A 27,038-nucleotide genomic window follows, 5' to 3' on the forward strand; every position below is an offset into this window, starting at 1 on the left:
TTTTAAACTTGTTGTGGTAGAGTTGGTTTTAAATTGAGAATCTCCTGACACAAGGAAACTGATGTCTCCATGATGCCGGAAACGATAACAAATAATGTAAATGGTCTTAATCTGTTCCAATATGCTACAAAAAAAAAGTAAAAAAGTGGAAAATATGATGAGGGTAGGCAAACAGAAGCTGTTCAGTTAAAATACGGGAACAATTAAAAGGGAAAAAATACATTTTGTCGTGGTGAGCAGTTGGCATATGTAAATTTTGGAGAGGTAGAGGACAAAGATGAAGGTTACTGTTTGGAAGTGGAATTGGTTAAAGGTTTTCACAGCTCGGCTAGATTTAGCGTTATCAAGGAGATACAGCTCAACAAAGCTATACACTTATTTCCAAGACGGTTTTCTCTTGGGTGTAGGTAGATGATCTGCTCTTGTAGCAAAATGTGCTCGGCAGCCTTTCTGATGATGTTCCGTTTTGTGGAATCCGACCGTTGTTGTAATGTCATCACAAGATGCCGCTCGAATGTTCTCGCGCTTGATGTCTCCTTTATTCCCTGTTCATATTTCAAATTTTATTCAACATCCGGGACAAAAAAAGTAGTACCACATTTTCACGACTATATGGCGTACCCTCAATGAATGACACATTTGATGTTTTTTCCATATTTAAGGCGCACTGCTCCGCAATACACGGGTCCATCGCACCGCACCGGCGAATGCGGCCCGTGGGACGCTAATTTGCGGCCCGCGTCTTAATATGCAAGATTAATGTCCGCGCGGCCCGCAAGATTGATATGAATGACACGGTGTTCGGAGCTGGATGAACCAATCACGGTGAAGTATACGGGTCTGGAGGGCGGAACATTGGCCGGGCTGTCTAGTGCCTCGCTCACTCACTCATCCATTCCTCCAATCAGCTGGGCAGAGGAGAAGCCGTGAAGCCGATCACGCCGCTCGGCTTGGAGTGCAGCCGTAATCCAATATGATCGGAGAGCGAAAGTGCGCATGCGCCACAGACCTGCGCGACTGAAAGTCAAACGGTCAAATCGAAAGTGCGCATGCGCCACAGAACCGCGCGACTGAAAGTTAAAAGTTCAATCTGAGACTCATTCCAAGTGTAAACACATATTACAGCCCCGGAGATGTCTGTTTCAAAGCCTGCCGTGAAGAGAAAGGTCAGTGATGAGCACAGGCAGTTTCAAGAAAAGTGGGGAGTGCAATATTTCTTTGTTGAGCACAGGAGCACCCCGACGTGTCTCATTTGCACTGAAAAAGTTGCGGTCCACAAGGAATACAATTTGAAACGTCATTATGCTACGAGACATGATGAGGAGTACGACAAATACCAGGGAGATGAGAGAGAACCAGGTTGACAGTCTTAAAACAAGTCTTCTGAGGCAACAGGGTTTTTTCAAGAAGGCTACAAAAGAAAGTGATGCAGCAGTCGAAGCTAGCTACGCCGTTTGTGAGCTGATTGCCAAGGCAGGCAAGCCATTCACAGAAAGTGAATTTATCAAAAAGTGCATACTACAGGCTGCACATATCGTCTGTCCAGAAAAGAAAAGTCAGTTCAACAACATCTGGCTTTCTGCCAACACCGTGGTAGAGCGCATTTCTGACCTGTCAAGTGACATTTATGGTCAACTTTGTGAGAAAGCGCAAAACTTCAGTGTATATTCAGTGGCTCTTGATGAGACCACAGACATCACAGACACTGCCCAGCTCGCAATATATGTCCGTGGTGTTGATGACAATTTTGAAGTGTTGGAGGAGTTGCTCACAATAATTCCAATGCATGGCCAGACCACCGCTAAGGAATTATTTCACAAGCTGTGTGATGCCATTCAGAATGCCTGTTTGCCATGGAAGAGCTTTGTTGGAATAACAACTGATGGAGCCCCATCAATGATTGGGAGGAAGAATGGACTGGTAGCACTTGTTCAAAAAAAAACTGGAAGAGGAGTGTGGAGTCAGCCATAGCTCTGCACTGCATTATCCATCAGCAGGCCCTTTGCAGCAGATGCCTGAAGGTTGACAATGTGATGTCTGTCGTCGTGAAATGCATCAACCAAATCAGATCCAGGGGCTTAAAGCATAGAAGGTTTCATGCTTTTTTGGAGGAAATGGAGTCTGAACATGGGGATGTGCTCTACTTCACTGAGGTACGTTGGCTTAGCAGGGGAAATGTGTTGAAGAGATTTTTTGAGTAGAGAGCCGAAGAAAAAGACTTCATGGAGATAGACGGGTTGGCTGTTCCTGTGCTAAGTGATCCCAAATGGCTCATGGATTTAGCTTTTCTTGTTGATATCACACATCAGCTTAGTGTACTGAACAAGAAGCTACAAGGCCAGGGGCAACTTGTCAGTGCTGCCTATGACAACGTGAGAGCATTCTGCACTAAACTTTTGTTATGGAAAGCCCAGCTCTCGCAGACAAACCTTTTCCATTTCCCAGCATGCAAGGCTCTTGTGGATGCAGGCAAACCATTCAGTGGTGAGAAATATGTGGAGGCCATTTCGAAGCTGCAGGAGGAATTCGATCACAGATTTGCAGGCTTCAAGACATACAAAGCCACATTTCAAATGTTTGCGGACCCCTTCTCATTTGATGTGCAAGATGCCCCTCCTGAGCTTCAAATGGAGCTCATTGACCTGCAGTGCAACTCTGCACTCAAAGCCAAGTTCAGGGAGGTGAGTGGAGAAACAGACAAGCTTGGAGATTTTTTGAGAGAGTTGACCCCCAGCTTCCCTGAACTTTCCCGAATGCTCAAGCGGACCATGTGCCTTTTTGGGAGCACATACTTGTGTGAGAAACTTCTCCACCTTGAACTTCAATAAGTCCAAGTATAGGTCCAGACTTACTGATGAGCATCTTCAAGCTCTATTGAGGGTCTCCACTGCTTCCTCCCTCAAGCCAAATGTGACTCAGCTATCTGAGAAGAAGCGCTGCCAGGTCTCTAGCAGCAAGAAGTAAAGTTCAGAAAGTAAAAATTTAAAAAGCTGTTAATACAGACATTTGAAACAAAATAAAAATAATTAGTTTTCTCTACTTCGCCAGCCACTGTATATCTACTGTATTCTCATTATTATTATATTTTATTACTTATTCATTTATTTTTTTATTCTTCTTTAAGTTAATTTATTTAATTCATTATTTTTTGTTAAAAAATAGTTATTTGATAATGTTGGAATGTTTGATCAGCGCTTTTCTTGTGGAAATCGTGATGCGGCCCAGCCTCACCCAGATTCTGCCTCTTGCGGCCCTCAGGTAAATTGAGTTTGAGACCACTGGTTTAAAAGCCTGTCTGTGAGTATCAATAAACTAGCCTCCGGCACGCATGCAATTGGCTCCGTCGTCCATACGGCAAAGTTATTACACATGGTCTGGTTGTAAACCACGACCACAGTGATGTGCCTGTGGAATTGGGTATGTGACTACATGCATAACAACTTTCATTCACACCAGTCAGTTTCTTCTGAAACACCAGGAAATTATACCATATTTCCTTCATAGTAGTGCTTTGGATAGTCTCTCTCAGACCACTTTTCTCTGTGACACTAATATTGCACCATCTTGTTTTCCAACTCGAATCTCTGTCGGTGCGGCATACAGCCACATCCAGGCTGCCACTGACAGTACAGTCACTCTGATGAGGGTGGCAACAGCTTTCTTTTTGGCTTCTGTGTGGGGGTGCAAAGTCTATGGGAGGTCAATGTTAGGTGAGGAGTGCTCGTGGCATGTGAGAAGACGTCAGATGAGTTTTTCACGAATAAAGGTTCTACTCCGAGTCACCTATGTCTCGAATTACTTTAACCTGGGATTTTTGCGATCTGTACTGCTGTAGGGGTGGTAAGTTGAACCACAAATGGGTCTTCCCAGTGTGCCAAGGACCAGGACTTCCTTTTTATGACTAGGATCAGGATCTGATCACCTGGCTTCACCACCTCCTGTAAGGGAGACTGTTACGACTCCCCCTGATGGTAAGATACCATGGAGTCGCAACCACAGCAGAAGTATTCAGTCAATGATGAGTCAGACACAAACTGCCAGTAGCCTTCAGTGATAATTTATTAACAACAAAGTCCACCAAAACCTGTACTACGGGATAACATAGGGGAAGCAAAAGATACTAAATACAAACGGTAAAAACCACCCTCCCAGACAGGTGTTCAAATGAACACCCACAAAAATACAGGAAATAAGGTCAGAAGGTGCCACTGTCAGAACTGATGTAATCAAAGTCTAGACAAGGGAATAAACTACGTTTATAAATGCAACAAACTATATGTGTACCCGGTGTGTCTAAGCTTATCTCAAGTCCCCCTATGCAACCCAAAATCATTAACTTTGTTAACATAAATACTCAATATAACAAGGAGTAAAGTACTCACAATATCAGGTGAAGCTGGGGCAATCAAACTTTACTTAATACTAAACAATGCTTTCTAAAGAAAGTAAGGACTCCACTGCCTCAGCATTTACAATCACAGGCAGTCAAGGGAGTCAAAGTCAAGAATCAAGAGTGAACTGACATATAAAAGGGTTTAAATAAGGACAGGAAGTGAATCTTAATTGGAGGAGGGATGGGGAAGTAGTCACAGCCGTGTTGGCCTGGGCAGGGCTTTGTCACAGGGGTGGAGCCACAGCTCCATGTACCTGCAGATGAAAAGAAACAACACACCCTACTACATAGTGTGTCCCCAGGCTGAAAGCCGTAACAGAGACAAAGGGGATAACGGCAGCTTTACATGTACTTGGGACAAGTTTCTCTCTAAACATTTTTACCATCCATTGGTCTCTTATATATTATTATATCAGACAGGCATTGTCGTCATCATTGACTTGACAAAAAGCCTAGTAGTCATCATACCCTCAGCTGCGTATGACGAAATTGTATAATGCTTCTCCACAGGTCCGCCATCCCAGGCAAGACCCCTTAACTGACATATTCAGACTTGTTAGCACTCCGCCACGCTGGAAATATCGCATCACCTCTTGAGCGCCATCAATCCGGCGACTGCAAGTTGCCTCACCGATGCTAACAAGAATAAAATGTATCACTTACCTCTCACTGTCTTCTTACTTACCCTCCCTCAATTCGCCTGTAGAAGGCAGATCCACGCCAAAAATTGTGGGTAATGGTTCGGGCGTTTGTCAAAAAGATAGTAGGAGGCGGGGCTCGGAGTGGTTGTTGTCGTAGCTTACCCGCAATGGCCGCCCGGCATCCGCTCTTTTGCTTCCTTTCTCTTCGCCGTCTACGGCGTACTTTGGGTGGGTTTGATATCCTCGGAGATCGCGTAGGTCTCCGGATGTTCTTGGGGATATCGAAGGTCAGTTTGTAGTAAGTCGTAAAATTGGGTGTCTTGCCTTTCAACGAACGAACTGGAGAGCATTGAGCCGCTGCTCCTGAGCGTGCCGCCATCTTGAACTCTCTTTTCATCTCTCTTGCCATGGTTCACCTTCCCATAGTGGAAGTTGGAATGGTCCTCCATGAACTTTCTCAAAGGGTATTAACCTCGAGGTAGTAGGTACTATCCTCATGTTTTGACCAGCAATAGGCATTTTGGACATGGCTTCTTTGTTTCTTTCATGTTTTTTTAAGCCTTATTTTTATTGTACCTGTATTTGTTCTCTACCAGTCCTCCGCTCTGCGGATGGTACGAGCAGTGGTTTTTCACACTTATTCCTAGGTGTTTTGCCATGTGTTGTATTATGTTGTCACTCCAGATGATTCTGGGGATCCATGTTCTGGGATTGTGTTTACAGATGGCTTTAGCCACCGTTAATGCGTCTGGTGAGTTTGTGGGGACTATTTCAGTCAATTTAGAGAACTATTTAATCGAGACTAAAAATTATTTATGGATTATGACATTATGGATAACTTTATTCATCCCGTATTCAGGAAATTTCATTGTGGCAGTAGCAAGAGTGTGATTAGAATGAACAGCAAAGCAAAAGCACAAAGTACAAAGCAAATCAAAGTAAATGAAATCCTCAAATCATTAAGACATAAAAGTAGCAAAATCACAAAACGAGCAAGAGTGGACGGAGCTGCTGCCGCCGCTGGCTGCTGCTTGAATGGCGCCATCTTGGTTGCGGTAGCTAAAACGGATGCAGACTCAAAAAGACGTAAAGTTGGACAAAAACTGGAACCACACACACGAAGTCTTTTAAAAGATAGAGAACTTCTGCAGACTGTGACCGAGGTAAAGAATATGCAGTCACTCTTCCAAGCTTATCCGCACAGTTCCTCAGTAGTCTGGAGCTGAAGACAACAGTAGCAGATGAGAGCCCCTCAACTCCGTTGCTGGTAAACGCCGACAGCACTTCCATCTTATCCCAGGATGGAATGGTTGTTCAGAAGCGTTGCCTCTTCTCCCGGCCCCTTTGTCCAGCTCCGAATCTCCGGCGACACCGAGGTGTTGCTCATGCTGGGTATTGTAACAGCGAGTCCCATGTGTGTGACAGCGTAGGCATAGCTGAATGGTTTAAAAAACTGGTTGTTCCTGGTAATTCAATGAAATCCATGTGTATTATTTCAAATGAGTAGGTACCTTTGGGCATTGGCCTCATTTGGGCCTGAGGTCACCTTGCACATTATGTCTGCAACAAATGAAATAATTCCTACAAAACAATTTAAAGTAGGTATTTTTACCTGTTGGTATATGGAATACATGTTGTACTATGTCCATAATCCCCACTGTTGAGACATTAGACTTTCCATGGCTTCGTTATTAATTAATACCCTCTGATAATGCTATCAGTTTAGATGTTTGTACGCAGAATTGAGGTGGCAATCGTTTCACCTCCAAAGTTTGTTTTCATAGTCGTCAATGTATCTCTCATTCGGTTTGAATTTTGCCCATTCAATTTTATTCCTAGACAACCCATCTACTTTAAACATGACTCAATGGTTGATATTTTATCATTTGGATTTTAACATAAACATAATTTCATCACTTATTTCATACCAATAAAGGTCCACCAGATTTTGGGCATCCAGTGCCAAATTTCTGAATTTCCCTCGAATTTATTATAGATATGGGATTCCCATTCCCCAAATATTCCAGAGTTCATGTACCAGCACATTTTGTCAAACCCAAAGCGACAAACATAAACTGTTTCTTAGCCAGATTTTGGAACTTGGAGAATTGTTCCTTTTCTCACTTGTCTAAGCTTGTTCTTGCCAATCCTTATCACTGTAACTTTTAGGCGCATTAACCCCATAATTGCAATGCTATAAATTGTAAGCTAAAGTTCTCTTAATCTGTATGCCCCTAAAGTAAAAGAAAGCAACGTTATTTGGTTGTATCAATTGATTAATTCACACTCCTCGGGTAGACCGACACACAGCCAACCCCGGATCGTCAGGAAAGGCACAGCCTTTCTCGGAGATAGACCGACACAGCCACAATTCACTTTTACTTTTTATCTTTATACCTTTTTGTATTTCTCCGACACACAGGGAACGGTATACACGGATAACTTTCTCTGACACACGGACCGGTTCCCCGACACATAGGGTATTTGGACTTCTAGATGTTTTTTTTTTACGAAATAATTGTATAATTTTAACCAGTGCTTTTCCAGTCTGTCTTAGGTGCCCATTTTGTTCGATGGGATTTGTCACTGGACCTTGGGCGATGTGGAACCAATCTCTATTGGCCCCTTCCCTCAATGTGGGATGGCTGATATCAGTTCGGCGGCCTCTCAATCTCTCGTCGTCCCGACGCCACAGATCTTTAATCCTGGGTTTTGGCACTCGAAAATGTCAGGTCCACACTGAAAATTTGACAAGGTTGAACACAATTAAGCACACGAAGACAGATTGAGTGAAATTTTAACGCTTCTGCAGGAGGGGAGCACGTAAAAAAACAGACAGAAAACCTGGTCAATCTCCCGCGGTCTCCGTGGTGGTCTCCAAACCCCTCTTCCGTATCAACAGGTTTTATTAAAACAAGATCATGTAACAGAAAAATAGGCGGGGATGTTGTACCCTACATTTTTTCTTGAAACACCGCGAGAAATAATCACAACAGTGATGTATCTTTCGGTGGAAAACAATAACATTGGAGAATTAAATGGAAAAGTTGATCACAATGTTTTAATAAAACCCAAACTGTATAGGGATTAAGATCGTTCTTTTAATTGATGCCACACTAAATGGCTGGGGTCGATGGAAACAGAAAATTCTTAAAATCAGAATTAAAATGGTAACTAATTGTGTTCATTTTATGAATGTGTGGACTATGGGTTGTGGCCCAAGGAAGTTCAGGTTTAAGTAATTGAGTAAAGTACCCTCTGACATAACCGTCTAAATTAGAACACGCTTAGACATGGAGAACGGAAAATCTAAGCAGTTGAACATGACGACACAAAGGTTTTTTCTTTCTGACCGTGGTATAACTTGAAACCAGTAATACCAGTAAACCCTATGTCTAATATGAGTGATTAGCATACGTTACAGGAAGTGTTGTTGCTCTGCTAAGATATTTACATTCGTTTTTTGTGTGTGCTTCTAGGTCCCCACCATGGCTATTGAAAAAGTGTTTATTTACAACAACACGTCTATCGTGCAAGATGAAGTGCTGGCACAGAGATTAGGCCTGATCCCCATCAAAGCTGACCCCTTCCTGTTTGAGTACAAAAACATTGGTAAGGTGTAGGATTTATGCACACATTATCATTTATCACACATTCACAACAAAATGTCTGAACTTTGCCTGATATTGAAGATAGTTTTTGTCTGCCCTAAATCACATTGAAAAACGTCTGTGTTGGGGTGGGCGGGTCGGTTTTGGGTTTTTCTTTTTTGCCTGCTTTTTGTGTGAGTGGCCGGGTTTGGGTTGGTGGGTATTTTCTGTGTAAATGTTCTCATCAAGATAGACTTTTTTTTAAATTTGAATAATTTGATATTTTGCATTTACAAAGACATCCATATTAACTTCCTTATGATTTTGACCCTAAAAGTATGCTTTAGATTCATACAGCATCTAAGAAATACCACAAGTGATGATTTTTCCTTATATTTTCCCTCCAAAGTCACAATTTGTACTCTATATTAAAACCATAAATATGGAGGTGAATATTGAAAATCACTGTGCGGCTTATATGTGAGAAATTGTAAATTTAAACAATTTTAAGGACACATTAGGGGTGCGTTTATACACGCAGGCGCCTTATATGCGAGTAAAAACGGTAGTATGCTTGAGAAATTTTCAGAGTCAATCTTTGTTCTTCAACTTTTTTAGTGGTCTTCATAAGTGGCAGATAAATGGCGATTGGCGCTGCTATTTTTTTATAGCAAGGGTTGTAATTGGCAGCTATCTGTTGTAGGACAATTGGTCGTTACATACTAAATCTCAGTGTAAACTTTGTGTGATATTGTCACGTGAATAATTATTACTCACCCATGCCTGCATTTTAGTGCCATATTTGGCCCATACCGATAGCACTAGTTTTAGTGCACCACTACAGTTGACATCTTCAACCTCAACCTCAAATCAAAATTTAGCTATAGCCAACACAAAGACAATAACATTGTGGACTGCCAAATTCCTTCACAATATGCCTTTGCATATGGTATTATTTCCTTAAAAGCCTTAATCTGAAGGTGATAAAGTAAGTAGGTTTTGACTTCCTATTTATGTTTCGAACAACAGACACCCAGTACTTGAGTTCCATAAAATATGAATCAGTGCTTGACTGGTTCTCCATTATACAGGCTTTCCTACTGACAACCCTGGAGAAAGTCTTAATTCTTTTTTTGAGTAATGAATGAAAAAATTACAGAATTTTCACAACTATAAGACACACATAAAAGTCTTAAATTTTCTCCAAAATAGACAGCGCGCCTTATAATCCAGTGCGCTTTATACATGGACCGATACCAAAATTGTTATCACGATAAAATAAAATAAATCAGTCGATAGGACAACTACGGCAAGCAGCCCCCGACTCTACTACTTTCCCGTAGATAAAGTACTGCGCAGTGACTGCTGGGATATGGAGTTCTTCAATACAACCAGTATGACGGCGAGCACACTAATTTGGTGCTCGCCGTCATTTCGGCTGTATTTACACAACAAATTCTGCTGCGAGATGTTGGCGTCAAGAGTATTCAAAGCTAGACTGCAAACTATATATATATATATCTATATCTATCTATATATAGGGATAGAGATAGACCTAGAGATAGACCTAGAGATAGACCTAGAGATAGACCTAGAGATAGACCTAGAGATAGACCTAGAGATATACCTACAGATATACCTACAGATATACCTAGAGATATACCCAGAGATAGACCCAGATGCATAGACCCAGATGCATAGAGATAGATGCATAGAGATAGATGCATAGAGATAGATGCATAGAGATAGATGCATAGAGATAGATGCATGGAGATAGATGCATAGAGATAGATGCATAGAGATAGATGCATAGAGATAGATGCATAGAGATAGATGCATAGAGATAGATGCATAGAGATAGATGCATAGAGATAGATGCATAGAGATAGATGCATAGAGATAGATGCATAGAGATAGATGCATAGAGATAGATGCATAGAGATAGATGCATAGAGATAGATGCATAGAGATAGATGCATAGAGATAGATGCATAGAGATAGATGCATAGAGATAGATGCATAGAGATAGATGCATAGAGATAGATGCATAGAGATAGATGCATAGAGATGGATGCATAGAGATGGATGCATAGAGATGGATGCATAGAGATGGATGCATAGAGATGGATGCATAGAGATGGATGCATAGAGATGGATGGATGCATAGAGATGGATGGATGCATAGAGATGGATGGATGCATAGAGATGGATGCATAGCGATGGATGCATAGCGATGGATGCATAGCGATGGATGCATAGCGATGGATGCATAGCGATGGATGCATAGCGATGGATGCATAGCGATGGATGCATAGCGATGGATGGATGGATGGATGGATGGATGGATAGCTTCCTGTAGCCAGCCCTTTTACGGTTCGAAATTCATCCATATATAATATAAATATGCCATGCCACACCAATAAAGGGTGCGTTCTTTGTGTGTGTGTAAAATACAGAAATAGCACTCATTATTGACACTGTGGCTAAAAATATGATGCGCCGAATAGTCGTGAAAATAAGGTAATTCTAATATTCTGCACACTTCTGAAATGTTCAATGTTTACTGTATTATTTAAAATTTGTATTTGCAGATAAGGATAAGGATTCTGCAGAGGAGGAAGTTTCAGATATAGACTCAATTCAGCTTTGCCTCAAGATTAAATGTGTCCGGAACGTGAGAGCAAGCAAAGATTCTTCTGACCCACAGGAACTCTATTTAAACAACAAAGGTAAGACTGACGCTTGGTATTCATAAGATATTAAAATGTGTGTAACCATCCAGAATTAGAAATGCTAAAAATGGACAACCATGTCCAAAAATTATTGTAAATGACCGAAGTTGAATTGGTTTTTGCAAGGATTTCTGCATTTGGTTTTGATCATCCTGCGATTGTAATTATTAAAAGCTTGCTGACACGGCAGAACTCTTTAGTTTCAGTGAAAGTTATTTTAAATAATATTCATCAGAATTGAATAACTTTATTATCCTTATTATAATGGTTTCATTTATGAATTAAATCCCAGGACCATTCCCAAATTTTCACTGATTCATTTGGATTTCTGGGAATTACATATAGTAAAACCTATTAGTGTAGTGGTTCACTGCCCTGACTTAGTGTGGGCATGCTTGATTCCCGCTCGCTCTGGTGGTATAATTCTGAATGCGAATGGTCATCTATCTCTGTATATTCCCTACTTCTGACTAGCGGCCGGACGAGGGTGTAGTCAGCCTTTCGCCCAAAGTCAGCTGGGATTGATTCCAGGATGAGCAGTACAGATGATGAAAATATGAAGATAGTGGTACTTCAACTTACGAAATTAATTGGTTCCCGAATTTGTTTCATAAGTTGGATTTATTTTTAATGGAAGCATCTTTTACATTGGATTCATTTTACGGTCTTTAATACTACCACCGAAAACTTTTAAAATTGATAAGGCTAAACAAAATTTGTATAAAATATTTATGCAATTGAATGTACAGTTGTACCTCTACATATGAAATTAATTGGTTCCTAGACTTTGAAAATTTGGTAACTAGAAGTGTACTTTGTGTGAAATCTCCAATTCTTTCCACAATCCTCACACAACTACCAACTAGAACCTTTAAAATTGGTCAAAGTGTCCCAATTTTGTACGGATGATTGGAGGAAACCCAAAAATGAAAGAAAATTATAAGGAAAAGATTTACTAATGTCTTAAAATAAATTAAGCACATGAAAATGTGCCCTGCTGAAATGTGTCCCTCCGTGGTCGTTATAGATGTAAAACTCAGTGTTTGTTCGCCAGGTGTGTGTGTGTGTGTGTGTATGTATGTGCGTGCGGCCGGCGAGCCTCCTGGCGAACCGGGACTGGGCGGCCGGCGAACCGGGACTGGGCGGCCGGGGAACCGGGGCGGCCGTTGAACCGGGGCGGCCGTTGAACCGGGGCGGCCGGCGAACCGGGGCGGCCGGCGAACGGCAAACCGGGGCGGCCGGCAAACCGGGGCGGCCGGCAAACCGGGGCGGCCGGCAAACCGGGGCGGCCGGCGAACGGCGAACCGGGGCGGTCGGCGAACCGGGGCGGTCGGCGAACCGGGGCGGTCGACGAACCGGGGCGGTCGGCGAACCGGGGCGGCCGGGAACGGCGAACCGGGGCGAACGGCGAACCGGGGCGGCCGGCGAACGGCGAACCGGGGCGGCCGGCGAACGGAGAACCGGGGCGGCCGGCGAACGGCGAACCGGGGCGGCCGGCGAACGGCGAACAGCGAACTGGGGCGGCCGGCCGGCATAATCCCCTTTCAGGAGTTTCATTTCCCACCTCAGACTGTTTCTCTCAAGTGCGGGAAGAGGCAGGGAATACTGAGTCCTAGTGGACCATGTTCTACGCTTCCATTGCTGAGGCCGCAGCTCGGGTCTGAAGGTGGTCAGTGCCTGCCGTGGCGGCAACCCCAGAACGTGCTGGTCGGGAATGGGGTGCTGCTGACCTCGACGAGGGATGGGGTGCTGCTGATCTCGACGCGGGATGGGATGCTGCTGACCTCGACGCGGGATGGGGTCCTGCTGACCTTAATACGGGATGCGGTGCTGCTGATCTCTACGCGGGATGGGCTGCTGCTGGCCTCGACGTTGTAAATCGGTCGGCTGAATACTTTGACAACCTCCTCAATTCCACTGCCACGCCTTCCCATGAGAAAGCAGAGCCATAGGACTGGGGCAGTCTCACTTATCTCTTGGTTTGAAGTCACCGAGGTGGTTAAAAAGCTCTTCGGTGGCAAGACCCCGAGGGTGGAGATTTGCCCGGAAATTTCTAAGGGCTATGGATGTTTTGGGCCTCTCTCTTGGTTGACACACCTCTGCAATATCATTTGGACATCGGGGACATTGCCTCTGGATTGGCAGACAGGAATGGTGGTTCCTCCTTTTTAAAAAGGGGGATCGGAGGGTTGTTCCAATTATAGAGGAATCATACTCCTCAGCCTCCCTGGGAAAGTCAATTCTGGGGTTTTGGAGAGGATTTTGGAACTTCGGATTTAAGAGGAGCTTTGTTGTTTTCATCCTGCCCACCGAACAGTGGATCAGCTCTACACCCTCGGCAGGGTCCTCTTCCCTCCTTGTAAATCTCACATTTGATAAGAGACCACAGGTTCTGTATTGGGTTCGAATCGGGTGAACAAGGAAGCCATGCTATTATTTTTTTCTTTTTGGCCTTTTCTTGGCAGCAATGCTGTGGGGTCTTTGGATGTGTATAATGGAGCATTGTCCTGCATGAAAATCTTTTCCTTTTTATTTTTTTCAAGGAAGCAGACTTTTTCATGTGCCACTGCTTGAAGAAGGTGTCTTCCAGAAAGTGGCAGTAGGATTAGGAGCTGGTAGCTAGCGTAACTTTTCCATACTTCGCCAAGCTGTATTGATGTCGATGTATACAGGCCACTATCCATTGGGTATATTGACAAAAGAACTACTACATATCCCAGCATTCACTGCACAGTACTTTGTCTATGGGAAAATAGTCGAGGTATTTATTTATTTTATTTTATCGTGATAAGAATTTTAGTATTGATCCATATATAAAGCGCACTGGATCATAAGGCGCCCTGTCTATTTTGGAGAAAATTTAAGAAAATTTTATGTGCGCCTTATAGTCGGTAAAATACAGTGTATGTATACATGTGTGTATGTGGTGGGGGTGGGGGTCTGTGAGACAATGTATATTATGTGCATGTGCAAGGTTTCCCTAATTAAGGATTGCAAATCCCCTTATTAAACTATTAAAAACCGAACAAGTGCAACCTGACACATATTTTCACAGACAGGGCACATGTAAAATTCTAAAATGTACTGCAAAGTGGATGGCTTTCGGCCCTGGTAGAACAGCCTCTTGCTGCCATCTGGCAGACAAACATGAGTATTACATCTCCCATTATACCGGCCACTGAGAGAACTATTTCAATGGTGCAGGGCACATTTTCATTTACTTTATTCATTTTAAAACATTAATAAATCTCATCTCATTTTCTGAACTGCTTTATCCTCAATAGGGTCGCGCGGGGATGCTGGAGCCTATCCCAGCTGACTGGGCGGGGGACACTGAATCGGTGGCCAACCGATTGCAGGGCACAAAGAGTTGGACAACCATCCACACTCACTCATACCTAAGGGCAATTTAGAGTGTCCAATCTGCCTACCATGCATGTTTTTTGAAATGTACCTGGAGCAAACCCCCGTCCTCCAGGGGAGAACATGCGAACTCCACACCAATGGACGTGACCTGGATTTGAACCCAGGACCCTCTGTGAGGCCGACGCGCTCACCACTTGCCAACTGGGCCGCCATTAATAAATAATTTCTTTATAATATTCTCTTATTTTTGTTTCCTCACATCTTTCATACAAAATTGTAACACTTTCACCAATTTTGAAGGGTTTAGTTGGTAGTTGTGTGAGGACCGAGGAATGAATCAGAGAATTCACATGTGAAGTACTGCTCGACTTACAAAATTTTCAAGTAACGAAAAAAGTTCTGTAACCAATTTATTTTCGTAATTGCGGTTACGAATGTATATATTGTAGCAAATGTATAACTGATTAATGATACGGATGTCAAAAATATCACTTACTTTTGGATCTCTGTAAGTCTTGATCGTTTATTGTTTAATACTCTGATAGGATTCTATCATAATAGATCGTTGATAATGCACGTTTAATTACTAATTGTCATTATTTTAGTCTATTCTAGAGACATAAAGTGGATCCCAGTTGGTAACCAGGCTGATGTGTTTGCGGATGCAAGTATTGGACCTGTACATGATGACATCCTTATAGCACTACTCCGGCCTGGACAGGAACTTGACATTGTCATGCATTGTGTCAAAGGAATAGGTAAGAACTGTGAATTCGAGCGTAAACAAATTGGCAATTGATGCAATTTACTCTTGAATAGACCATATTTTCCGCTCTATAAGGCGCATGAATCACATTTCCATTTTTTCCATATATAGGGCGCACCGCATTATACGGGTCTACAATAGAGCTGGGGTTACGTTGTACATCCACTAGATGATATTGGGTTTAATGTCAACAAAATAGTCAGATTGGTCAGTCAGACTTTATTAATAGATTACAGATCGGCTTTGGGACAACTCCATCCACTCCCAAAATGAACAACTGTTTTTTTTTCTCTGAGGTACGGTATTAGTATTTTCGTGACACGGTTTATGTTTTAACAAAAGCAAGGTATAGCATGTAAGTGCAACATTTATATCAAATAGTGGAGGGGAACTTTCTTCCATGAAGTAAACACGTAAAAAAAAAACATTCTGATGCTGTTACGGTACATTATACGTTCGTGCAATCACAATACAGTAACACTCGTAATAGCAAAGCATTTACAATAACATTAATAACTCTAATAACTTAATTGTGCACGCGGGTGAACCGGGATAATGGGCTCACCGGCTGCTTACCGTAGTTGCGAGATCTTTTGCGGATCAATATTGATACCCTATATAAAGCGCACCAGATTAAAAGGCGCAAAGTAAGATTTTGAAAACATTGAAGGCTTTTAGATTAAATGATTTAAATAAAATGATGAGATGAGACGATAGATGAGAGATTAGATTTCAGAGATGAGACCTGAGAGATTTGACAGATGAGATGAGACCTGAGAGATTTGACAGAGGAGATGAGACCTGAGGGATTTGACAGATGAGATGAGAACTCAGAGGTTTGACAGATTTGAGAGAGACTTGCTTTTGCCTGCCATTGCTCGCTCAGGGCGCCACCATCTTACTGTAGTTAAATGTGCTCTCACTGGCCAGGTGAGAGAACCCTTGATACATACAAGGTGTTTACCATGTCAGCACATCCCAATACGTGTTAAGGCTGATTGAAGGTGATGCGGTCAATCATTAAAATATCAGCCTTTATATCTGTGTATGTGTATCTCATGCTATTATTGCACCGAGAGACTTGGTGAAAACTAGACCGCTATGGGCACAATTCCTGGTTGTACTGCTCACGTGACTTCTCTTTTTAATTTGTCCACGTGCAGGGAACACCCTTTCGGAATGTGCAATACAGCAGACGATTGTTTTGATACATACAGTATCTCAGAAATACCACGTGTGATTATTTTTGTTAAGATTTTCCCATCAAAGTAACTCATTTTATACGAGAGAAAACGTAAAATTCAACGATTATAAGATCAGTTCCGGAACGCATTGAGCCTGTATCTCAAGGTATGACTGGCATTCAATTCAATGTCTACACCATACATGTTTTTGTGACTATACAATATCAATAAGTTTATATTAAACATGTTGAGGTAGAACTATACACATCTTCCTGGATTAGACTGTTGACCTGTGCGAGTGAAAAGATGACCAAAATGAGCTTTCTTTTGGACCTTCTAACCTTTCTTCAGTTTGCAGGCTTTTTATTGAGCACACAAACATCACGTCGTCAGTTACAGTTGACCAGTTATTGTTTGATAGTGTTTTCATTTGTCAGGAAGTTGGCCAAAATATAAAATTATTTGTTTTGAAAAAAGAAAAGTCTATGTTTATTGGATTGGATAACTTTATTCATCCCGTATTCGGAAAATTTCGTTGTCGCAGTACCAAGAGGGTGAGGATACGGAAATAGGAAAGGCATTTTAGACATAAATATATAGGTAATAAGTTAATAAATACATACATAAATATATAAATAAATACCCCTGTTGCTAAAATATATATATTTATACATACACACATGTATAAGCACATATATACATACACATAAGCATGCATAAGAATTCGGTAGGTCTTAACCCACAGCCATTTTTTTGTTAAAGATCCTGACAGCTGATGGGGGGAAGGATCTGCAGAAGCGCTCCTTCCTGCAGTGAGGGTGCAGCAGTCTATTGCTAAAAGAGCTTCGAAGGGTCTCCACAGACTCGTGCAGGGGGTGGGAGGTGCTGTCCATGATGGACATCATCCTGGTCAGCATCCTCCGCTCTCCCACTTCCTCCACGGAGTCCAAAAGACAGCCCAGAACAGAGCTGGCCCTCCTGATCAGCTTATTCATCCTGTTCCTGTCCCTCTCCGTGCTCCTGCATCCCCAACAAACCACTGCATAAAACACTAGATGCCACCACAGTGTCGTAGAAAGTCCTCAGCAGTGTCCTGCACACTCCAAAGGATCGTAGACTCCTCAATAGGTAGAGGCGGCCCTGGCCCCTTTTGTAAAGGGCATCTATGTTTGTGGACTAGTCTAGTTTGTTGTTGAGGTGAACACCCATGTATTTCAAATTCTCCACAATTTCAATGTCTTTGCCCTGGATGTTCAACTGAGTGGTCTGTTGGGGTGTCCTCCGAAAGTCGACGACCATTTCCTTTGTCTTACTGGTGTTGATGTAGAGGTGGTTTTGCCTAGACCAGTCAACAAAGGCTGTGATGACTCCCCTGTACAACAGGTCGTTCCAGTCCGTCACTCGTCCAACAATAGCGGTGTCTTCAGAGAACTTCTGGAGGTGGAAGGTGTCTGTATTATGTTTGAAGTCTGATGTGTAGAGGGATGTGTGTGTGAGGCAGGGATGTGTAGAGGATCAGAACCCATTGCTTTTTAATGACATGAATTACAATTTTCTTACCAGAAGTTTAAGATGTTATGCAGCCAAAATGCTTCTAATGTCAAAATATCTCCATTTTTTTTCTCCGATGGTTCATATTACTCCAATAACTCAACCCCGAACAAGAAATAAAAAGAAAAAAATCAAAGCAGAATTTAGTTTTATTTCAAAATCAAATTTATAATCATTTCCTTTCTGTGTTCCGATAGGACGGGGTGTTGTCTGCACATAGACAAATTCAAAAAGGAAGTATGAACCGCACCACTAAAAGTGCCTTAAAGTTGTTGAATTTTACAATTTCTCGGTCGCCCCCTGATTCTCAATTTTCACCTCCACATTTATGGTTATCTTAGGGAGTACAAATGTGTTACTTTCAAGGGAAAATTTTGAGAAAAATCATCACGTGGTATTTCTGAGATACTGAATGAATCAAGCATATTTATTAGGGTCAATATCACAGTCTTCATTAATGCAAAATATCAAATTATTCAATTTGAAAAAAATGGCTCCTCCCATGGCTCAATTTTGCAATCACTTCAAACAATGATAGTGGTACGCATGGCATGTTTTCTACTGCATAGAGGCCGTTCTTGTGTAGCGTGGCTCATTCCGTTTCCCATTGTAGTTTCTCTTTTTCTGGTCGTTTATTTTAACCCTTTGTAAGAAGGTTTAATCTCAATTGAAACGTAATCGCCTTTTTTTGCATATAGAGACAATATAAGAGAGTTCCCTATGGTTTGTGGCATTGCTCGCTGAACAATAATCTTTCCGATCAATATTGGAGTGGTTGCTGTTTTGTTTTATTACGTCAAAATTTATCTCACATTTCCCCTCAAACACCTCAACTGAGAGAACCTTTCAGTGCAAAAGGTAGATAATGTAAGATAAGACAAAGTCTCTTTGCAATTGCTTGTTCATATTGTATCAGTTTTTGTAAGTATAACAGCATCGTAGTCATCCTTATGGCTGACATGTCAGCATAAACACCCAACTCTGACTGAATAATCAATCTTAGTCTTGTGATTGGGTTGACATGTCAGCACAAATACTCAACTGTCCGACACTGAACAATTACTTTTTGCCCTGCAAATGACTGAAACATATCTGTCCAAAGTCCTAGTGACAACTGTCAGTTTTGCCTGTATTTAAGACACACTCACTGGTCATTCGACAAGAGTTGCAAGAACATCGCGCTGAACAGGACTCCACTGTTAGAGCTCTCCCTCTCCACTTTGCAGTTTGGTAATAAACCTTTTTCCTATTTAATTTATCTCACTCTTTCTTAACCTGCTCCTAATGTTGTATTTCGGATCTATCAGATAGACACGCCCCTCTTGGCTATTTTAATGTCTGCTGGTTGGTCAGCAACATGGTATGGATGTGCTAGTGCTTCTTTATACTGTAAGTTGAGCACCCAGTCTCCTGGCACCACTGTTAGTCCGTTTCCTGTTGAGAAGCACAGTCTCCTTCTGCTAACAGAATTCAATGCGTTTTCTTAAACATGTTTTTTTCTTTTTTTTATCGGTGCCCTCAAATTCCCCATTTCGCAGAGGAGGTTATTTGTTCCTCTAAGTCAAGTTTCACATTTGGAGCACTGCTGCTGCATCCTCATCAAAAAATTCATTTGACGAAATATTTCTTCCATAATTTGTCGCCGCCATTCCTAAAAATGGCTTATTGGCGATTTTAGTAATCGATTTCAAATTTCAAAATCCTTTTCCACCTTGATATCTCTTCGATTGATTGTATCTAGGTGGCAGGCCAATCAAAAACACAAGTCAGACAACCATTCACGCTCAAATTCATAATCAGGTGAATTTAGAGTGTTCAACCAGTCTAGCATCCATACCGGTAGAGACCGCCATCCCCAGTGGGGCTTTTTGACAGCTCACCACCTTTTGCTGTCCTATCAGCAGTAATCATTCCCAAAGGAAATAGGTCAATGTCGTTTGGTTGACATAAATTGTTGGATGCTTATGCAAAACGTATTTCATTAATATTCATAAGTCATTAATATGACCGGCGCGGCGAGGGAACGGCTGTCGGGCTGACCCTTTTTAATGGAAGAATGGAGGATGGTGTCGACAGTCTTTATTTTGCCCTTCATCGCGCTCCGTCCCCGCTCCGGCAATTTTTGGCTTGTTGGGTCCCAGGTTTCGGCACCAAACTTTGTTGGGATTGTAAAACAGCTTCAGGAGCAGTCACAGAATGAGTGAGACCAATTTGAAGGAAATAAGTTTATTCCCAGACTGCAGAATGGGGATAGTTCAAACAGCTGTGAACACAGCCTGTTCGCCGCCACTATCCGAACGGTTTGTGCGTCTATATGTGAAAAACATGATGCTGTGCAAAGAAGATAACAGAAAGAGGGTGTCAGAAATAGGGTTTGGGCCGATACGCCTAGACATCTGCAGCAGATGTCTCAACGGCATTTTTTATAACTCACACCAAAATGATGCAATACTAACAAGCAATTGCAGAGCGAGTGAGTCATCTTATCTTACTTACAACCAGAAAATATGCCCATAGCGCTAGACGAAGGGTTTACCAAGTCTCTGGGTGCAATAATAGTAACACATTACGCAGGTATCAAGGTTTATATTTTAACGATTGACCGCAAGTACTTCCATCAGCCTTATTGTGATGTGCTGACATGGTAAACGCTACGGTCAGAGCCCGTTTAACTACGGTAAGATGGCAGCGCCCCGAATGAGCAGTAGCAGACGTAAGTAAGTGTACTCGCGTCTGGCCAGTCTGAGCACGTTTAACTATGGTATGATGGCCGTGCCCCGAGCGAGCAGTGACGGGAACATACATTTTTTTCATGTGAGATACGGGTTCTTTTTTTTCCCTTGAATTATATTCAGAGATGTCAAAATAAATTTTGTTCAGTGTGTTATGTTTATCTTTTCTTTATTTTGAAATAAATGACTTTTAGCCGCATTGTCTTGCATCGTTACAGCACGGCGCATTTTGTTGTGACGTCATTGTGTAATGGCGCCGTTAACTTGCAGTTTCGTGCATTACAAAAGTGGCTTTTATGTAAGTAAATATGGTAACTAGTGGAATGTTTTTTTTCTCTATAAACAGGGAAGGACCATGCTAAATTCTCACCAGTGGCAACAGCAAGTTACCGCCTCTTGCCGGAGCTCACGCTCCTTGAAACTGTGCAGGGAGAGAAGGCAGAACGTTTAAAACGCTGCTTTTCACATGGAGTTATTGAATTGGAAGAAGTAAACGGTAAGATTCCCTTGAAATGGTAGGGAAAATATGGAGGAAAGGCTAATCAAAATATACAGTGCTACCGCTACCTATGAATGTCTCTATTTACGAATATAGATATATATGCGTCTGTGTAAGTGTGTATGTGTGCAAGTGTGTGCAAGTGTGTGCAAGTGTGTGCAAGTGTGTGCAAGTGTGTGCAAGTGTGTGCAAGTGTGTGCAAGTGTGTGCAAGTGTGTGCAAGTGTGTGCAAGTGTGTGCCAGTGTGTGCCAGTGTGTGCCAGTGTGTGCCAGTGTGTGCCAGTGTGTGCCAGTGTGTGCCAGTGTGTGCCAGCGTGTGCCAGTGTGTATGAAATGTTTTGAAAATCACGCACACAAATATCTGAATACGCGTAATCCAAGGTTTACAATTAGTGCGCCACATCACTTGTAGGTCTCTTGAAGGCACCCGTGTTCTCCGCATTGTACACTAGTAGCGGCTTACTTTTACTGTCACCGCTCGCATTAGCACACAACGCTAGCGTTAAGCGGTCCTTCATGGGTTTGTGTCCTGGTAATGCCTTCCCCTCTGCCACGATGAAAGACCAGTTTCATCGCAGTTGAAAACTTGCCGGGGGATGTAACTTTCCTCAACGATAATGAAGGCAAATGTCTTAATGCCTCCTTCTGCTTAAGGGTGGTGGAAATGGTTGACGTATTCCTCTCGTATTGCCTAGCGAGCTCAGTAACACGTACCCCACTCATATTTTTCAATTATTTCGCGTTTCGTGTCCATTGTCAACGCCTTTTCTTTGCCGAACTCTGCCGATCCTTAGTAATATTGTTTACCTATGAATGTACTCAACGCGGGGGGAGAAAGCGGGCGGGGAAATGCAAAGTCCGCCCAGTGGTCGTAGAAATATTTTATACTCGAAGGAGATGCAAAAAGACAGTGCTGATGGATGGATGGATGGATAGGTAGGTTAGTAGATAGGTAAGTTGGTAGATAGGTAGGTTGGTAGATAGGTAGATAGGTAGATAGGTAGATAGGTAGGTCGGTAGGTAGGTCGGTAGGTAGGTCGGTAGGTAGGTCGGTAGGTAGGTCGGTAGGTAGGTCGGTAGGTAGGTCGGTAGGTATGTAGATTGGTAGATTGGTAGTTTGGTAGGTAGGTCGGTAGGTATGTAGATAGGTAGGTCGGTCGGTAGGTAGGTATGGAGATAGGTAGATTGGTAGGTAGATTGGTAGGTAGGTTGGTAGGTAGGTATGTAGATAGGTAGATTGGTAGATTGGTAGGTAGGTATGTAGATAGGTAGATTGGTAGGTAGGTATGTAGATAGGTAGATTGGTAGGTAGGTATGTAGATAGGTAGATTGGTTGGTAGGTATGTAGATAGGTAGATTGGTAGAAAGGTATATATATATATATATATATATATATATATATAAATATATAATATAGTATGTATGTATGTACAAACGTACGTATGTGTGTGTATATATATATATATATATATATATATATTTATATATATATATATATACATACATATATATACATACATATATACACATATATATACACATATATATACACATATATATACACATATATATACACATATATATACACATATATATACACATATATATACACATATATATATATATATATATATATATATATATATATATATATATATATATATATATATATATATATACATATATATACATATATATACATATATATACATATATATATGTATATATATATATATATATATATATATATATATATATATATATATATATATATATATATATATATATATATATATATATATATATATATATATATATATATATATATATATATATATATATATATATATATATATATATATATATATACACATACGTACGTTTGTACATACATACGTACATACATACATACTATATTATATTATATTATATTATATTATATTATATTTTGTTTCATAAAATATATATATAGTTACACGGAGCTTGCCGTCATTCCTGGAGGCTTGAGAACAACAACCGCTGGACATCGGCATCAATCGGGCTTTCAAAGCAAAGTTGCAAGCAGCATGGGAGCAGTGGAGAGGGAACCCGGCGTTTTGGAAGACTCATTCGGCCAATTGTTTAATTTGGACACAGAAAATGGGGACTTTGATGGTTTTGTGGGTGATGGTGACTTGAGTACATTGTAGAATGGCTAAATTAAGTACAACCGAACTCAGTTTTGCTTCCTTTGCCTTTTTAGAAACGTGTTTTTAGCGTGTATTTGGTGCATGTAGCACCAAATAAGTGTGTTTGCCGTTGTGCTATATTGATATTATTAGTGCAAAGTTATCGCAGCCGTCAACCCGGGTGTATTGACACAAGGACTATATATCCCAGCATTCACTGCGCACCGGAAATAGCGTCTGGGGATGTTTCCGTAGCATAGCCAGCGCTATTACGGTTGGATATTCATCCATAAATAATATATATATGCCATGCCTGGCTGCGTCTAAAAGAACGGTGCGTCCTTTGTGTGTGTAAAATACAGAAATAGCACTCATTATTGGCACTGCGGCTAAAAATACGATGCGCCGAATAGTCGTGAAAATACGGTAAATGTGCTCATTGCTACGCTGTCATGTGTCATGCTACTGCTTTGGAGCTATAGAGTCCAAATTGTGTCGTACAGGTATCACTAGCAGTACATCTGCTCCCTTTCGTCGTACATAAAACATCAACTAACTATAATGTAGAAACTATTTTTACCCACTGCAGTACATCTACATGCACTCGTGTGCTTTTTTTGGTGAACATTAAAAATGCATTTCACATGTCGCATTCATGTTGAGTCAACATTAACACAAATGTGTCATATATTATATATTCGGTTCTTAGCTACATACGAATGGGCCTTGGATGGATTTGAAATATTGCAATTGGACTCTTTACGAAGGCAAAAATAGTTAGCACTTAGATAAATGTATGACTGCATTTACTAACATCACAAGTTTATACTTTCATTCTGATCTTTTCGAATTCACAGTGACTTCATCCTTCCCATTTTCAAGCTACAACTTTTGATTAATTCTCCTACCAGAATTTTGGGACCTGCCCTTGATGGATTTTTAACAACATGCCTAAAGTTTATTTATTTTATACTTGCTTTTTTCCAGGGAGCAAAATTGCTAAAGTAGTGAATGGTCGCTTGGATACATGCTGCAGAGAAGTTCTTCGTCATGATGACTTGAAGAATGTAGTGAAACTTGGAAGAGTGCGAGACCATTTCATCTGTATGTTTTTTTACTTTTTTTATTTTAAATTAGATTTCACATGTAAACATCTGTGGATATTTATTAGTCCCCTGTGAGTGTTTCTCAACTTTTTTTTTTAAATCTCAAGGAAAACCACCCTCTGAAAATCTTTTGATTTAAAATTGTCACATATAGTATTACCAATAGTCATTCTCATCCAAGTTTTATCAGCAGGAATCAAAATTATTCCAAATTGTAATTTTTCTACACAGACCTAATTTCACCAAAAGTTATCGCGGACCCTGAACAACTTCCGATTCGAGTAATGCAAAAATAAGTGAGGTCATGTTTTTAATCGGACCATTTTATGATTTTTCTCCAAATATTACTCAAATCTCCCAATATTACCCAAAAAATGTTGTGCTCACTCAGACTTTACATCGCCGACAGTTGATGGCCTAGAAACCAAAGAACTTCTTGTTCATGTCAGAGAAAGATAAGCAACAAAATGACTTTTTCACAATTTGAATCTTGTAATAGTATAATCTATAATTTAACGTTCATCATATTTTGATTTTAACCTTGTAATAGTCACATTTTAATCTTGTTGTATTCATATTTTTTTTTCTCTCTGAATTTTACGTTTTATGACTTCTTGCAATTACCTGCAGCACACCTGACCATTGCTGCCAGCACACCAGTGTGCTGCGGCACAGTGGTTGGGAAATACTGCCCTCGAAGGCAATCTCTTTAGCACACAAAAACGTATAAATGATCATACTGTGGCTCAGGTTGTGTTTTTGGCTTTTGTGTTGACTGTGATGATTAACTGATGAATCAAAATTTTAGCCTTGCAGGTTCAAGAAATAATAACCGTAGATGAGCTAATTTTTTGCTAAATTCATTATTAATTAATCTAGTGGTTGCGATATTAAATCCTAAATTGTAACATTCTGTACAGACAGACGGTAGTGGTCTATGGCGGTGTGCACGAAGTAGAATAGAGACTCGACCGCAACACGTTTGCAACATAACAAACTAAATTTAATTTAACTGAACTTAGATTTCATCTTTCCTTACACTATTTAATTCAAATTTAGTTTTCATTTTTAAAATTTTCTTCTTCCGGCTTGGTTCTTTTTGCCGCGCTTTCATCTTCAAGGGATGTTTGCTTTTGTCTCGATTTCAAAATGTTCTGAAAATGACGCATACAAGTCTCCTCACAATGGACTAAGGCACGGCCACTAGCCAACTTGTCCGGCTTGCCTATTTTCCATAAAATCTGAAAACTCCTGCCACTTCACTAACATGTTTAATTTCATCTTCCACCTCATCCTCGATACACCTCCAAATGTTGTATCTTTTGGCGCTTGATCAATTCCTATGTGGTCAATTCTTCCTGGTGCTCCGCGACAAGGTCGTTCATCTCTGCTTGGTCAACCCCTGACCCCAAGTAGTTTCCAAGATATAATCGGACATGGGCTTTGTCGTCATCATCAACAACACAATCCTAATTGTCATCATAATCAGAAACTGCGTATGACGAAATTGTTAGTGCTTCTCCATAAGGTGCGTTTTCTCGGCAAAAGACCCAAATAAATGATATTTTCGGACTTGTAATTTGACATTCTGCCGTTATGGATACATCGCATCATCAGCCCCCCGCCCCCGCCTGATTGGATCACTTACGTCTGTCTTTCACGTGCCTTCAGTCAGCCTGTAGGAGGCAGATCACTGCCTAAACGTCTTTTCATATTACCTCACCCCGAAGTTATTACCCAGAAGGGATTGTGTTGTGTTACTGCAAGTTTAGAGTCCTGATGGATGTGGGGAATAACTGTCCTTAAGCCTATTTGTCCGTACTTTGTGGGACCTATAGCGTCTGCCAAAGGGCAGCAGCTGGAATAGATTGTGACCAGGGTGGTATGGGTCCCAGATGATGTTCCTGGCTCTGCTGAGGTAACGAGGGCTGGCAATGTCAACGATCTTCTGGACACTGTTAATCACCTTCTGCATGGCCTTTTTGTCTGCTGCCGTGCTTCCAGCATACCACACTGTCTTGTAGTATGCCAGGATGCTCTCCACAGTGGTTCTATAGAAGGTTACCAGAAGCTTTGTGTCCAAGTTGTTCCTCCTGAGTACCCTGAGGAAATGGAGTTGTTTCTGGGCCTTCTTCACGACTGCCATGGTGTCTGTAGACCAGGAGAGTTTATCCTTGACATGGACCCCCAGGAATTTAAAGGACTGGACCCTGTCTACAGATACTCCATTTATGAGGAGTCCTTCGAAGGCTCTATCAGCAACGGAAGATTGCCACAATTTCTTCCATGCTGAATTGGGAGTTCGTTGTG

General features: G+C 41.4%; 1 protein-coding gene across 1 annotated transcript in view; it reads left to right on the forward strand.

The window, feature by feature from the left end:
* polr1c (RNA polymerase I and III subunit C) overlaps nucleotides 1–27,038 on the forward strand; it is a 42,311-nt gene that overhangs the window by 13,200 nt on the left and 2,073 nt on the right. The window contains exons 4-8 of the mRNA XM_077729036.1: nucleotides 8,514–8,646; nucleotides 11,216–11,353; nucleotides 15,328–15,480; nucleotides 21,302–21,451; nucleotides 24,610–24,726. Of these exons, the coding sequence (XP_077585162.1) occupies nucleotides 8,514–8,646; nucleotides 11,216–11,353; nucleotides 15,328–15,480; nucleotides 21,302–21,451; nucleotides 24,610–24,726 (691 nt within the window). The remainder of the gene's footprint in view (nucleotides 1–8,513; nucleotides 8,647–11,215; nucleotides 11,354–15,327; nucleotides 15,481–21,301; nucleotides 21,452–24,609; nucleotides 24,727–27,038) is intronic.

The sequence above is a fragment of the Stigmatopora nigra genome, chromosome 12 (genome assembly GCF_051989575.1).
Source record: "Stigmatopora nigra isolate UIUO_SnigA chromosome 12, RoL_Snig_1.1, whole genome shotgun sequence".
In the NCBI taxonomy this organism is placed as follows: domain Eukaryota; kingdom Metazoa; phylum Chordata; class Actinopteri; order Syngnathiformes; family Syngnathidae; genus Stigmatopora; species Stigmatopora nigra.